The following is a 13,615-nucleotide window of genomic DNA, read 5'->3' as shown; positions in this document are numbered from 1 at the left end:
CCCCCACCCCGCACTATGACGTCACAATGCCGCAATCCATCGCTCGGCCAAGATTCTCTCATTATTACGTCAAGTCTTTTTTCACTTTCCCGCCCAGCGCCGCACCCACCTTGGCCACGACGGTCTCGACTGGTTTCCTAGCAACGGAGACCCGGCCTCGCCCCTCCTTCAACGTTTCGCGTCACGAAAGAGTTGGGCTCACCTCACAGCCGATTGGGCAATCGGTCTGACGTTTATTCTCGGCTCCACCTCTCCGGGCTCGTGGGGCGGGTTCGTCGCGATTGGTGGGTACCTCTGCGCTGGCGGCCTGGACGAGGCTCCGCCCCTTCTCGCTCGTCTGCACCTCGTCGTCACTGCGGGGCGGAAGTGGAACGGGTATGTCGAGAGTACGCTTGCGCAGAGGCTGGCAATGTCCTTGCTGCCGTTCTAAGGTTAGCCCTTGTGGTTTTGTTGCTTTGCTTTTTGTGGATCTGGGTCGTCTCTTTTCGCACCTGGCTTCTTTTTCTTCTGGGGGCTTTCAGGACGTGTTTGCATGCGTGCATGTTCTGCCTGCTGCAGGACTAGGGTGGGAAAGGAAGTGCCAAAGGATCCAGCCATTCCAGTGCATGGAATTTTTGCAGTTGCACCCTATATGTGCAAGCACTGGAACCCGATTGAGTTTTGGACATATGCTTGTGTGATTCTTATTTTAGCTCTAAAACGGGGGGTCTCTTTCTTTCTCTCTTATGTGATCAGAGTTCTGTAACAGCAGGTGTTGTGATTAAGTATTGGTGCAGCTAGTGCCATTCACCCCTGCCCTTCTGCACCCTTCTGTATAGTAGAAAAGCTCAGACACACGCTGTTCTGCCACGTCACCTATTCCAGTACTCGGGATGAGATATACACATCCCTGCCAATGCATCTCACTCCATCTTACCTCAACTTCTGGTATTCCAGGAGGAAGACACACTGTGCAACAACCCCTGCACATGTCTAGACACCTCTTTTGTGACAGATACGAGAACAGTGTTTTCATCAGGGTGTTTATTAAACAGCAGATTCTGCCAAAGTAGCATCTCCTTCCCCTCCATCTCATTGCTCTTTGCTATTAGTATCCACAGCTTCTCTTGCATTCCTTGCAGTTCTGCACCAGAATCAAAAGCATGCTTGGTGGAGCTTCTGCTGCCTTCAGGGCAGGGGTCTGTATGATTCCTACCCGCTCCTTGCGCTCGCTGCCTGAGAAGATAGCAGACTACCGGAAGATGTGGAAACCTACAGAACCCCGTGACTGGACTGGGCAGTACCAGGAGAAATACATCCCTTTCTCCAAAGACCAGCTCACTAAAGCTCTGTTGCAGGTGTGGCAAGAGAGGGGACAAGAAAAGATGGAGGAGAGGGCTTAGGGGATACTTTTTACTGTAATTTCAACTGTCTCTGTTTTAATCCTGAGTACCTGTAAAGAAAATGGAGAAAGCAGGAAAGAGAGGGAGGAGAAAAGAAAGTAGAAGAGCAAAGAGGGAGATTCAGTTGCAAGGAAAGGAAGGGAAACTGATCTTAGCAAAACAGCTTTGAGGGTTATTCTTGGGGAGAGACTCCATTTCTACGCTCCAGTCCTCTTCCTCTCAAGCGAGGAACCTGGCATCACTTGGTTAAGCTGCCATTGAGTGATAACAGAGGGGGCTCAAAACGTACATGGGAAAGGGAGGGGTGGAATTTTTAAAATATTCAGCATGCAGAATGAACCTAGGTTTGGTTTAACTCTTAGCTTTCACCGGTCCAATGTACAGGAATTCCACTCATCCAGCGAGGTGCAGCAACGTGCTTTCCTGTCCTTTGCAGAGCGACTGGATGCCTCCCTCCTGCAGTCCTATCATGCTACCCTGGAACACTTGCAGGTGAGCAAGGAGCCCTTTCCTAGCACGAACATAAGAACATAAGCAGTGCCTCCGCCGGGTCAGACCATAGGTCCATCCTGCCCAGCAGTCCGCTCCCGCTGCAGCCCAAACAGGTCACGACCTGTCTGAATCACCAGAAGGGGCCCCCTTGCCACCTTGGTTTCCCATTGAGTCCTGTCTTCCCATCGAAGTCCTAACCCTCCGGTCTTGCACATGCACAACCTGGTTGGGTTTCTATACTTATTACCTGGTTAGCTTTGTATACCTGTGTTACATCCCAGCACCTCTCTCAGTATCCCACGATCCCTTTATCCCTCAGGAATCCGTCCAATCCCTGTTTGAATCCTTGTACCGTACTCTGCCTGATCACTTCCTCCGGTAGCGCATTCCAGGTGTCCACGACCCTTTGTGTGAAAAAAAACTTCCTTGCATTTGTTTTGAACCTATCTCCCTTCAGTTTCTCCGAATGCCCCCTCGTACTTGTTGTCCCCTTCAGTCTGAAGAATCTGTCCCTATCCACCCTCTCTATGCCCCTCATGATCCTGAAGGTCTCTATCATATCTCCCCTGAGCCTCCTTTTTTCCAGAGAGAAGAGCCCCAGCCTATCCAACCTCTCGGCGTATGGGCAGTGTTCCAGCCCTCTTACCAGTTTCGTTGCTCTCCTTTGGACTCTCTCAAGTACTGCCATGTCCTTCTTGAGGTACGGCGACCAATATTGAACGCAGTATTCCAGATGCGGACGCACCATCGCTCGATACAGTGGCATGATGACTTCCCGCGTCCTGGTTGTTATGCCCCTCTTTATGATGTCCAGCATCCTGTTGGCTTTTTTCGAGGCTGCTGCGCACTGTGCAGATGGCTTCAGTGATGCATCCTCCAGCACACCCAAGTCTCTCTCTAGACTGCTGTCTCCCAACAATGCCCCCCCAATTTGTAGTTGAACAACGGGTTCTTTTTCCCTATATGCATGACCTTGCATTTTTCCACGTTAAAGCGCATTTGCCATTTGTTTGCCCAGTCTTCCAGCTTGTCCAGGTCCCTTTGCAGGTCCTCACACTCCTCCCTGGATCTAACTCTGCCGCACAGTTTGATATCGTCTGCAAATTTTATAACCTCGCACTTTGCCTCCTTTTCCAGGTCATTGATAAATATGTTGAAGAGTAACGGCCCCAGCACCGATCCCTGTGGCACACCGCTCGTGACTCCCCGCCAGTCAGAATATTGTCCCTTTACTCCGACCCTCTGCAGTCTACCCGACAACCAGTGCTCGATCCATCTGTGCACATCCCCTCCCACCCCGTGGTTCCACAGCTTCCTAAGCAGCCTTTCATGTGGCACCTTGTCGAAAGCCTTTTGAAAATCGAGGTAAATGATGTCTATGGGTTCCCCATTGTCCACCCGACTGCTTATTCCCTCAAAGAAGTACAGGAGGTTCGTTAAGCATGACCTTCCCTTACAGAATCCGTGCTGGCTTGTTCTCAGTAGGCCATTTCTCTCGATGTGCTCGCAAATACCATCCTTGATCATAGCTTCCACCATCTTCCCTATAATTGAAGTCAGGCTCACCGGCCTGTAGTTCCCGGGGTCACCCCTCGATCCCTTCTTGAAGATAGGTGTGACATTCGCCAGTTTCCAGTCCTCTGGTACCTCTCCAGTTTTCAAGGATAGGTTGCAAACATGCTGGATTGTGCCTGCTATTTCTTGTCTTAGTTCCTTCAGAACCCTTGGGTGGATCCCGTCTGGGCCCGGCGATTTGCCGCATTTTAACCTGTCTATCTGTTTGAGGACATCCTCCTTACTTACCTCTATGTGTTCCAATTTTTCAGCCTGTTCCCCACTTATGAGCTCCTCTGAGTCCGGTATGTTAGATGTGTCTTCTCTCGTGAAAACCGACGAGAAGAACGTGTTCAGCCTCTCAGCTACCTCTTTATCCTCCTTAATCACTCCCTTCCTATCCCCATCTTCCAACGGCCCCACCTCCTCTCTCGCTGGTTGCTTCCCCTTTACGTAACTGAAGAATGCCTTGAAGTTTTTCGCCTCCCTGGCCAGCCCCTCTTCGTAGTTCCCTTTTGCTTTTCTAACCTCTCGGTGGCATTCCTTTTGGCATTTCTTGTGCGCCTGGTGATTTTCCTCCATTGGGTCCTTTTTCCATCTCCGGAAGGATACTTTTTTGTCATTTATTGCCCTCTTTGCTTCTGTTGAGATCCAAACCGGGTCCTTTGACCGCTTGTTCTTGCCGCCTTTCCTGAAACTGGGGATGTACATTCTTTGTGCTTCCTGCAGGGTGTCCCTGAATAGGGTCCAGGCGCTTCCTACAGTCTCCATCCTAAGGATGTTTCTGAGCTTCCTCCCCACCATTTCCCTCATAGCAGCATAGTTCCCTTTCCTGAAGTTGAGCGCAGTTGTTGCGGTCCTCCTTACTGTGGGTGTCCCCCTTTCTAATGTGAATCTGATCGCATTGTGGTCACTGTTGCCTAGTGGTCCTCCCACTTCTACCCCTCTTGCAGGCCCCCCTAATCCGTTTAGGATGAGGTCAAGAGTAGCACTCCCTCGCGTCGGTTCCCTGACTAGTTGCTCCATGAAGCAGTCCCTCACAGCTTCTACAAATCCTGTTTCCCTAGTGCAGTTGGAGTGACCCGTACTCCAGTCAATCCCCGGGTAGTTGAAGTCCCACATCACTGTTACACTTCCAGTCCTGCATTCTTGTCTCAGTTCAGCTTCCAAGTCGTGTCCGACTCCTTCCGGCGTACCAGGTGGGCGATAGTACAGCCCCAGTTTTATGCCTGCACCCTTGTTTCCCGGCAATTTGACCCATAGCGATTCCAGCCCCTCTGCCTTCGTTGCCATATCCATCCCGACTGAGTAGATAGAGTCCTTTATATATAGTGCTATGCCTCCCCCCTTCTTGTGGGTCCTGTCCCTCCTGTAGAGCTTGTACCCCGGCAGCGCCACATCCCATTGATTCCCCTCTGTCCACCATGTTTCTGTAATTCCAATTATATCCAGGTCCTCCCCCTTGGTCACGACCTCTAGTTCACCCATCTTGGCCATGAGGCTTCTTGCATTTGCGTATAAGCACCGCAGGTCCCGTCGTTTTTCCTCCACCTCTGTATTTACCTGGGCCGCCTCCCCTTGAATTTCGGGCAGTTCTGTTCCCTGTGCTTCTGCTTTGCCCTCAGCCTTTACCCTCGTAGCTTTCGGTTTCCCCACATTCCCGCCACCCCGCTTTTCCTCTGGGTTTTCTAGCTCTACCGGCCCCCTCCTGGGCTATCATCCCTTGAGCCTCCGTTTGATCCCCCTCACCTTGTGGTACCCCTATATTGCATTCAGCTTTCGCCCTCGTGCCACCCAGTCCCCTTGTGTCTCCATGCCCCTTAGTCTCCTCCCAGCAAGCTCCCTTTACCTGATGTTTCCCTTGCTGTCTGATCATAAGATCCACCGGTCTCTCTACTTCCTCCTTGCAGTCACCACAATACATTTCTAGTGTGCCTGAGCCATGTCGGCTCTCTGAGGCCCTCTTATCCTACCAAGAGTTGTTTCACACATTGTGAAGGATTTCCCACTGCTATATGTCTACGTACTCTCTAGACTAGAATACTACAACTCCCTATTCAGTGGCATTGCAGCAAGAGATCTAAAATGCCTCCAAAAAGTCCAGAATTCAGCAATTCGACTCCAACCTCAGATACCATGACCCCATTACTCCAGCGCTCTACGCAGCTCACTGGTTACCAGTCAAAAAGCAATGCATCTTCAAAGCCCTGGTCATGACACACAAGAGATTCTACCAAAAAAACCCAGCCTACATAGCATCCAAGCTACTCCTATACACCCCTAACCGCCCCCTCCGCTCCAAAGCAGAACAAAGACTCAGCATTCCCGCAGGGAGATCCCTCCGAAAGAGTATGGCGTACAAAGATCCTACAGCCATTTCCTACCTTAGCTATGGAACCGACTACCCACAGAGATCAGGTCGCTAGACTCACTAATGATCTTCCGCAGAGCAGTAAAGACCTTCCTCTTTTGCCAGTCGGGCCATTAAAAACTGCCTCCTCAATATACTTCTAGTACTATTCGCTATGACCAGTCTGGTCTCTAGAATAAGCTCTGTTATTGTCTACTGTAACCTATTTGTTGTCATGACTAGTCTGTTTTCAAACGATTGTGAATGTCTACTTGTAACTCATTCTGAGTTTCTGGGAGAACAGGATAAAAATCGAAATAAATAGATTGTTTGTTTGTCAAATACAAAGGTGGCAAATGTCTTTATGTTCCAAAGCTTGAATTTCCGACCAAATACATGGTTTATATTCCTGCCCATTTCAACCTTGACCTCTCACTAACAGCCACAGATAGTAAGTGAAATAGGAGATGCAACTCACAATCTACACTACACCAGTAAGCTAGATCTTCTGCTGACATTTTGAGAGCAGAATATTTTAGGGGGAGGAGCTCGCTCCTCGGAATGCTTCCATATAAATTCTAAATGGGACAGTCTCTCCCTACAGAGGGCCGTCTTCAGTCTTTCCACCATGAAAGCATCGTGCCTGTGTGTTAGCCCATGTCCAGCAGGGTGGGGTTTTTCTCAGGTTCATGCTACCTCGCACCCCACTGTGATCAGGCAGCGTGAAACTGGTTTCCACAGCTTTGTGCAGAGTTTTTGGTTCCAGGCCAAATGCACTGTAGTTATACGGTAAATACCTTTTGGGATTTTTTTTTTCCCTAAGACCTAAATCTTTGAAGTGGCTGTTGGCGTTTTAAGTCTTTTTAGGCCAATAAAATATTTAATTTGAATATTAAAAGACTAAACTCATCCAAAATACAGTTATAAATTTCTGCCATTCCACTCCTTAAAGCCAAACATCGGTAACCAGTCGCGGTTACCCTATAAGATTTCTTCCGCTATTTTTCAAAATGTACAATAGTGACTTAATGTCCCATTTACTTGCCACCAGCACATTCCCTCACATTTTGCACTCAACCCAGCAAAACCCACTAGTTTATTCCTTCGTTCTATCAAATTTAATTCAGCAGCGTTCGCTTTTCAGTCTTTAGCACAGTGTGTCTCAAACTTTTTTAGCTCCGGCACACTAAGGGCTCCTTTTAGGAAGCTGCGGTAGCGGTTTAACGCATGCTAAACCGCCGGACGCACTAGCCACTATCGCCTCCTCTTGAGCAGGCGGTAGTTTTTTCGGCTAGCGCGTGATTAAAAGTTGCGTCCGCTAACGCGGCTTCGTAAAAGGAGCCCTAAATGAAGCAAATGTTGTTTTTTGTGGCACATCATAATTGAAATTATAAAATTGCAAAACAAACAAAATACTATATTTGAGAGTTATTTATTTAAAGTTCTTTAAGCTATTTTAATTAATTATTCATCTTAATTAATCTTACTTATTGCATTTCTTCTGTTTCTACTGTAAACCACTTAGAACTTCACTGTACAGCGGTATATAAGAAATAAAATTATTATTATTATTATTTATGGGTAATTGTAATAATGGTGAAACTAAAGTAGATAGAATAGAATTGCTAATCAATGCGATGGATGTGCTTGTTTTTGAGTGCAAATTAACTCAAAACACGGCTCGATAGTCGTCATGCATTTCATCATCCACCATCTGCAGTCGTTCTTTTTTTTTTTTTTTTTCGATTTAATTTCTGTCAGAGCTGAAAATCCGAGTTTGCAAAGATAAGAAGATCCAAACGGTAACAAAGCCTTGATTGCTTTGTTGCTCAAATTAGGATAACTATTGCATAAAAAATAAAAATAAAATTACTTGCCGTTAGCTTTCAAGGACTAATCACATCAAAGAATTATGCTTGTCTAGCCAGTTGTATTCTTACGCACACAGACGCTCATAACATTGACAGACTCTTGCGTACATGACGTACATGTAATCTATTCTAGGGTATACTTATGAAGGGACTTTTTAAAAATAAAGTACAATTCTGAAACCTCTCGTGGCACGCCCAGAATCTCTTACACAGTGGCACAAAGTTTGAGAGACACTGCTTTAGCGTAATTTGACTCATCTTTCGAAATAACTTAACCCTTTCAGGACCAAGGGACATATTTGTCCCATAACTTTAAAATCCTATAAATTTTGATTGGGATAGTCTACAGTTCTAAATTTGATATGTACGGATTCCATATGATACTGCCTTTATGTAAACAAACTGGTTCCGACATTCATTCATTAGCGTCGTTGCCAGATTGACGAGAAGATTCACTTGCCACACTGTCCATAAGCCAGAAGTGTGATTTAAAAAAAAAAAAATAATGATATTTCACAAAAAAATCAATTTTTTGGCATCTGCAAGCCCTTTTTACCATAAAAATGTCGTCAAAACCACAAAAATTGGCCTACGATCCTTATGGTCCTGAAAGGGTTAACCCATTATCTGTGTCCTGATCTCTCCTAAAAAAAGTTCACATCAGGATTGAAAATTTAACTTTTCTGAAAAATCTTTCAGAAACTAATGGTTGCCAACCCAAGGGCTAGGGGAAGCACCCAAGGCCACAGTGTACATGACTGCAGTATAACTTTCTTTTCTTAATCATACGTGACTGGAGTTCCTTTTTCTTGATTTTACTGATGTTTGAATTTGTAAAGATCACAGATGGTTTCCGACATGCAGTATGTCAGGAAATAATAAACTTGAAACTTACCCCCTCCCCCTTTTATGAGGCCAAATTAGGGTTTTTCATCGCAGGCCTTGGTAAAAGCTCCGACACTCATAGCTGTTGCGACCGGCGACAAAAAACCCTTAATGCGGCTTCATAAAAATGGAGGGGGGGGGGTTAATTTATAAGTAACCTTTAAAAAAATCTGAAAGCATTCCTATAGAGTCTAAAAAAAACCTCTGTACACATTCTAGGTTGTATGGTAAGCCAAAACAAGTCTAGCCCTAGTACAGAGGAAAATTTTAATCCTGAGAAAATACCGGGTTGTACCTTATTGGAGAAAGGGGGAAATCTTCCTCAGTTTAAATATAGACGCCGTTGGTGAGAATCCTATATCTTTAAAGAAAATTTTTTTAAAAATCAGGTTTATTGTATTTTGGAATGTTTGAATATTTGTTGGTGGCTAAACATTGTACTTATGGATATATCATTCAAATATTACCCTCTGTCTGCCATTCAGTAGCGCCCGAGTACTGACACAGGATTGGAATCTAGCGCTAAAGGAAAATTTAATAGGAGAGTAAAAGTTCAGTGTTTGTGTTCACAGATTACAGGAATCTGACTTCAGATCTCAATATGAATCATCTAGGGTTGATGTTTGTACCAGAGCTTTCTCCCAATGTGTTCAGGAGTGGTCTCGGAAGCTCATGTTGCACAGTAATCTTATAATCTTAAGGTCTGAGTATTGCTCTGGAGGCAGTGGGGACACATGGAGTGTCAGGGGGAGAAGCTACCGGTAGTTTGAACCCTAGCTTCTCTGGTTCTTTACTTCACTGATAACACAATAACCTGGAAGTCTTCATAATCCTAGAGATCCCCCCCTCTCAGGAACGCTTCAGGGCTAATGCTTGTCACCGCTGTTGACAAATCTCCCTTCTCCCTTCCTCCAGGCACTTTATGACCCCATTAACCCAGACAGAGACACACTATACACAGAACAGTCCATCTCTGATGCCCAGCGGCTGGTCAGTGAAGAAAGCGTCTTGGACCAGCTGAAGCCCATTTTGGATCAGGCCAACTTCAACTGCCTGTCGGAGGACACGCTGGCCTATGCGTTGACTGTGCATCACCCACAGGATGGCGTCCAGGTGTGGTAGGGTGCCCTACAACCTGTCCCTAAGTCTTGGGGCTTGGGTGTTCTTGCACTGCTTTTTCTTCACAAACTATCACAAGCTGTACTTAGACGGGGATAGTAAAGTTGATGGAGGGTGATTCTATGGATGCATGCTTCCCTCTGAGCCCGTACTGACCCAGAGTCCCAGCATCTCATTGGCCAGAGTTGAAACATCCACAGGGATCCCTCTAATCCCGCCCCATTCTCCTCCTTCAGGTCCTTGTAAACATAGATCAGTATGAATACATGAAGTTCTGGGCCCTTGGTCAGAGGGTTGGGCCCCTCTCAACGCAGCTCAGCAGCAAAGTTCCAAAGGGGCTTTACAGTCGGAGTCCGAAGACCCCTGTGGAAAGGCAAGAAATCTTGCAACTTTATTCCCCTTTTCCTGAAACAACAAGTAAGGATCTACTTAATGGATGCTTTGGGTAACGGAGAAAGGAAACCATTTTGTTCTTGTACATCCACCTCATACACTATTGACAGATTAAGACTTGATAAGCCCTGTAATCTGACCCCTGAAGTAATATGAACAACCTTCCACGTGTTTCTCCCTATCTTCTCCTCTCACCAACACCCTTAGAAGGTTGTATCACCGCTTTATTTAAATTTCTCTATGCATGGTCTTAGATGTGGGATCATAATGTTCTATGAACAAGTGGGGACCTAGCGAAATGATATGACCATACATGATTTATATTTCTCTTTCTGTTCTGCTTTCTCTAACCCTTCCCCCCTAATCTGGGCCATATTCCCAATTGCAGGCGTTACTTTAAGCGAGTGGTCATGGCAGCTCGGCCGAGGCATGCTCACATGGTGCTGAAATGCTTCAAGGACATTCCACTGGAGGGGCTGGAGCAGGTGCTTCCTGTGGTGAAAGTGCGCACGTCCCGCTTTGACCGCACCCTGTTGAACACCATGCTGCTAGTGAGTGGCGGTGTGATCTTTGTCAACGTAGGCATGGTGGTCCTCACCGACCTGAAGATCGGCACATCCTTCCTCCTCTTCTTCTTCGCTGGGTTCATGGCTTTCCGTGCCTGGAAAGTAAGTGGGGTTGAGGGGAGAGTTCAGAAAGGCAAGAAAACCTTCAGTTCATGGATATGTGGACATGAAGACAACATGGAAGAGGCGATGATCTGTGAATACGCTCACAGGCAGAAACACAGAGCAGACCAGTGGTATAAAAAATACTGCGATTTATTAGATAAGCAAAAACCTGATGTGTCCACATTTCACCCTCAGGCTGCGTCGGAAAAATTGCTAGAAGGAAAGAACACCCCCCCCCTTTAACAAGCAAAAACTTTCATTTTCACAAAATCAAGCAATTTTCCCCTGACACAGCCTGAAGGCCTAACGTGGCCATGTCGGGTTTTAGCTTATCTAATAAATTGCAGTATTTCTGATACTACTGGTCTGCTGTGTTTCTGCCCTCCAAGTGCTGGGCAGCATTGCTGCATTTTTGGCTGGTGTTGACCAATGGATGGTGTTTTTCTTGTAATCCATTAATTCTCAGATGCACTGTGAAAACTGGATATTTGTGAGTGGTCACTTGCGGTATGCTTCACTTCAGCTCATAAAATACCTCTGATGCTGAGCTACAGTGATCCCTAGTGGCTAAGGTTGCCAAGTGGATCTACATTCACTTGGCAGGGTTGATCCAGTCCTGGGTTTACCCCATTGCACGCAGGGACTTATACTTTTGCTTTTCTTTAGAGGGAAAATCAGAACTATAAGTCCCAGCATGCAATGAGGTAAGCTCAAGATTGAATCAACTTTTATATCAGGTGAATCTGCCTACTGGCAGCCTATGTGTCCAAAGCAACAGGCTAAGCTCGTTTTGGCTTTACTCCGTTTAGCATCTTGGGAATTGAAGTCCCTCTGAGATTCCTTGTAACAGTGGAACTATATCCCCCAGCATGCACTGGGGCAGGGGAAGTAAATTAAAACATGTCTTGTTATTGGATGACGCAGCTCTCTTAATTGATCACATGCACATCCCGATAATGCATATATTTATTCTTGGAGCTATTTAGACATAAGACTTAATTGGCTACTGGGTTGATAGGGGCTGATGACCTGGCAATTTATTTTTCTCTCTTTTTTTCCTACCAGGTATTTGCCCAGCGGCGTAAGTCTCACTCCCTAGAACTGGCCCACATGTTGTATTATCGCAGTACCTCCAACAATGCCGAGTTGCTGGGCGCTCTCACCCTGCGGGCACAGGAGGAGCATGCCAAGGAGGTGCTTTTGGCACACAGTTTCTTGTCTCGGCATGCAGAGGTGGCAACGGATGAGGGTGGGGACATCATGTACCACACAGGTAGGTCCTGGGTAACTCTGCCTGGGGAGAAGGGCTGTGAGAGTGGAAATGCTACCCTAGATCAGCAGGAGGCGCTCTTACCAGGCTGAGGTGGGAGGAGGCAATGAATAATGCCCTTGGAATCAAAACCTGTGGATATAACCCATCTCTGTTTGTGTCACAGACCCAGAAAGTTTGGCTGAGGTGAAAATGCAAGTACAGGCCTGGCTGCAGGAAAAATCCGGGCTAGAGATTTCCTTCTCCCTACAGCGAGCTCTTGTAAACCTCCAGAGACTGAACAGATTCTCCGTGAAGGTCACAGAGCCAAAAACCTTTCAAGAGCTAGCATAGTGCACAGTTGATCAGAAGACAGCTGGATGTTTGTAATGGTCTACAATGAGGGCTGTAAGGGAATCTGGTGGAGCTGTATTTATCAGTACCTTCGACTGAACTCAAAGGCATTAATCCTGGTCCTGGTGTTCTGGGAGTCAAAAGGATGTATGTGGATCCTGCTAAGCTCTGAGACTGGATATAGGACCCTCTTGCAATCTCACACTCCCGGCCTGGGAGAGGGAGCTCAGATCAACGACTTCCATTTCTCTGTCGCCTGTCTGAAAGCACGAAGGCCTGCGGGCCTGCTTGCTCTGGTTTTCTGTTTCTGCAAAGCTGCTTCAGGGTGCTTCAGCTGTTGGCTGATATTTTGCACAAGGTAATGGGGAGGAGGAGGGAATGAAAACTCCTTCCCGATGATTTCTGTGAATATATTTCAGGCTTCGTGCCACCCTGGATAGTCTTAAAACCTCCTTCATCATTTCTAAAGATATGGTTACATCCTAAACTGTCCTGGAAGGCTGACCTAAGAAGATAACACTGGCATCATTTTAAGACTAGCTATACCCTCTCCTGAGAGGCATAGCGTGAACTGAACACCATCTCACTCCTCCTAGGATAGGGTTACTGAATCGGCCACACCCTCTGGCATTCTGGTCTGTGCATGTGCTTATTCTGCATGTGACTCTCATATTCTGGAATTTTTAAAAGAATGTTTTGAACATAAGTAAAAAGCGATGCTAATCTGGGTCATACCAAAGACTCATTGAGCCCAGTATCCTGTTTCTAACAGTGGCCATATCACGGAAGGTAGCATGAATACCCTGCTACCAACCGCTAGGGATAAGCAGTGGCTTTCCCCGGGTCTACCTAACTAACGGTTTCGTGGACTTTTTCAGCCGTGCAATTCAGGTTAAGATGTTTCTGTATCCTTGATCTCTTATCTTCAAATGCTATTTAATTTATTAAAAGCACACCTGCCCACATTGCTTAACAAAAGAGATTTTTTTTTAAATTTCTGCTGCTGTTATGAGTCCAATAAATGACACCTGTATTGCAGTCTGTTGTACCTCTGTTCATTTGTGTAGTTACAGACAAGAGACAGCCAGGGGAGCACCAAACAGGCATTTTTTTTTTTTTTTTTAGCCTCCCTCCACTGTTTTTAGCCCCCGCACACACTGCAGTTTGCTGGAGTCTCCCTCTGCTATTTTCAGCCCCCACACACACTGCAGTTTGCTGGAGTCTCCCTCTGCTATTTTCAGCCCCCACACACACTGCAGTTTGCTGGAGTCTCCCTCTGCTATTTTCAGCCCCCA

The 13,615-nt window shown here is 46.4% G+C and overlaps 2 protein-coding genes across 6 annotated transcripts in view; one reads left to right on the top strand and one right to left on the bottom strand.

Moving 5' to 3' along the window:
- The window catches only part of SYNGR4 (synaptogyrin 4), a 34,176-nt gene extending 33,848 nt beyond the window's left edge, over window positions 1-328 (bottom strand). For 2 of the 3 annotated variants that reach the window (XM_033962087.1, XM_033962090.1), the window contains exon 1: window positions 110-203. The gene's annotated coding sequence lies outside the window, so the exon portion shown is untranslated. Of the gene's footprint in view, window positions 1-109 lie in introns of all 3 variants that reach the window. The other variant, XM_033962089.1, reaches the window with a different exon arrangement.
- Window positions 238-13,358, top strand: TMEM143 (transmembrane protein 143). 3 transcript variants are annotated; one of them, XM_033962086.1, is made up of 8 exons: window positions 238-284; window positions 1,122-1,337; window positions 1,767-1,874; window positions 9,450-9,647; window positions 9,890-10,026; window positions 10,435-10,714; window positions 11,783-11,990; window positions 12,154-13,358. In XM_033962086.1, the coding sequence occupies exons 2-8, from the start codon at window positions 1,143-1,145 to the stop codon at window positions 12,318-12,320; spliced, it is 1,293 nt and encodes a 430-aa protein (XP_033817977.1). In that variant the 5' UTR covers window positions 238-284; window positions 1,122-1,142; the 3' UTR covers window positions 12,321-13,358. The 3 variants fall into 3 exon arrangements, with proteins under 3 accessions (XP_033817977.1, XP_033817976.1, XP_033817975.1); XM_033962085.1 differs by having other exon boundaries at window positions 276-375; XM_033962084.1 differs by lacking the exon at window positions 238-284 and adding an exon at window positions 292-431.
- The last annotated feature ends 257 nt before the right edge of the window (window positions 13,359-13,615 follow it).

The sequence above is a fragment of the Geotrypetes seraphini genome, chromosome 10 (assembly GCF_902459505.1).
Source record: "Geotrypetes seraphini chromosome 10, aGeoSer1.1, whole genome shotgun sequence".
Lineage (NCBI taxonomy): Eukaryota > Metazoa > Chordata > Amphibia > Gymnophiona > Dermophiidae > Geotrypetes > Geotrypetes seraphini.
This window is presented reverse-complemented; position numbering and strand designations above follow the sequence as displayed.

Coding starts and splice junctions, on each gene's coding strand:
- TMEM143 (XM_033962084.1), top strand. CDS start 378: ATGTCGAGAGTACGCTTGCGCAGAGGCTGGCAATGTCCTTGCTGCCGT. Junction 10,715..11,782: donor TGGCTTTCCGTGCCTGGAAA/GTAAGTGGGGTT, acceptor TTTTCCTACCAG/GTATTTGCCCAGCGGCGTAA. Junction 11,991..12,153: donor GGACATCATGTACCACACAG/GTAGGTCCTGGG, acceptor TTTGTGTCACAG/ACCCAGAAAGTTTGGCTGAG.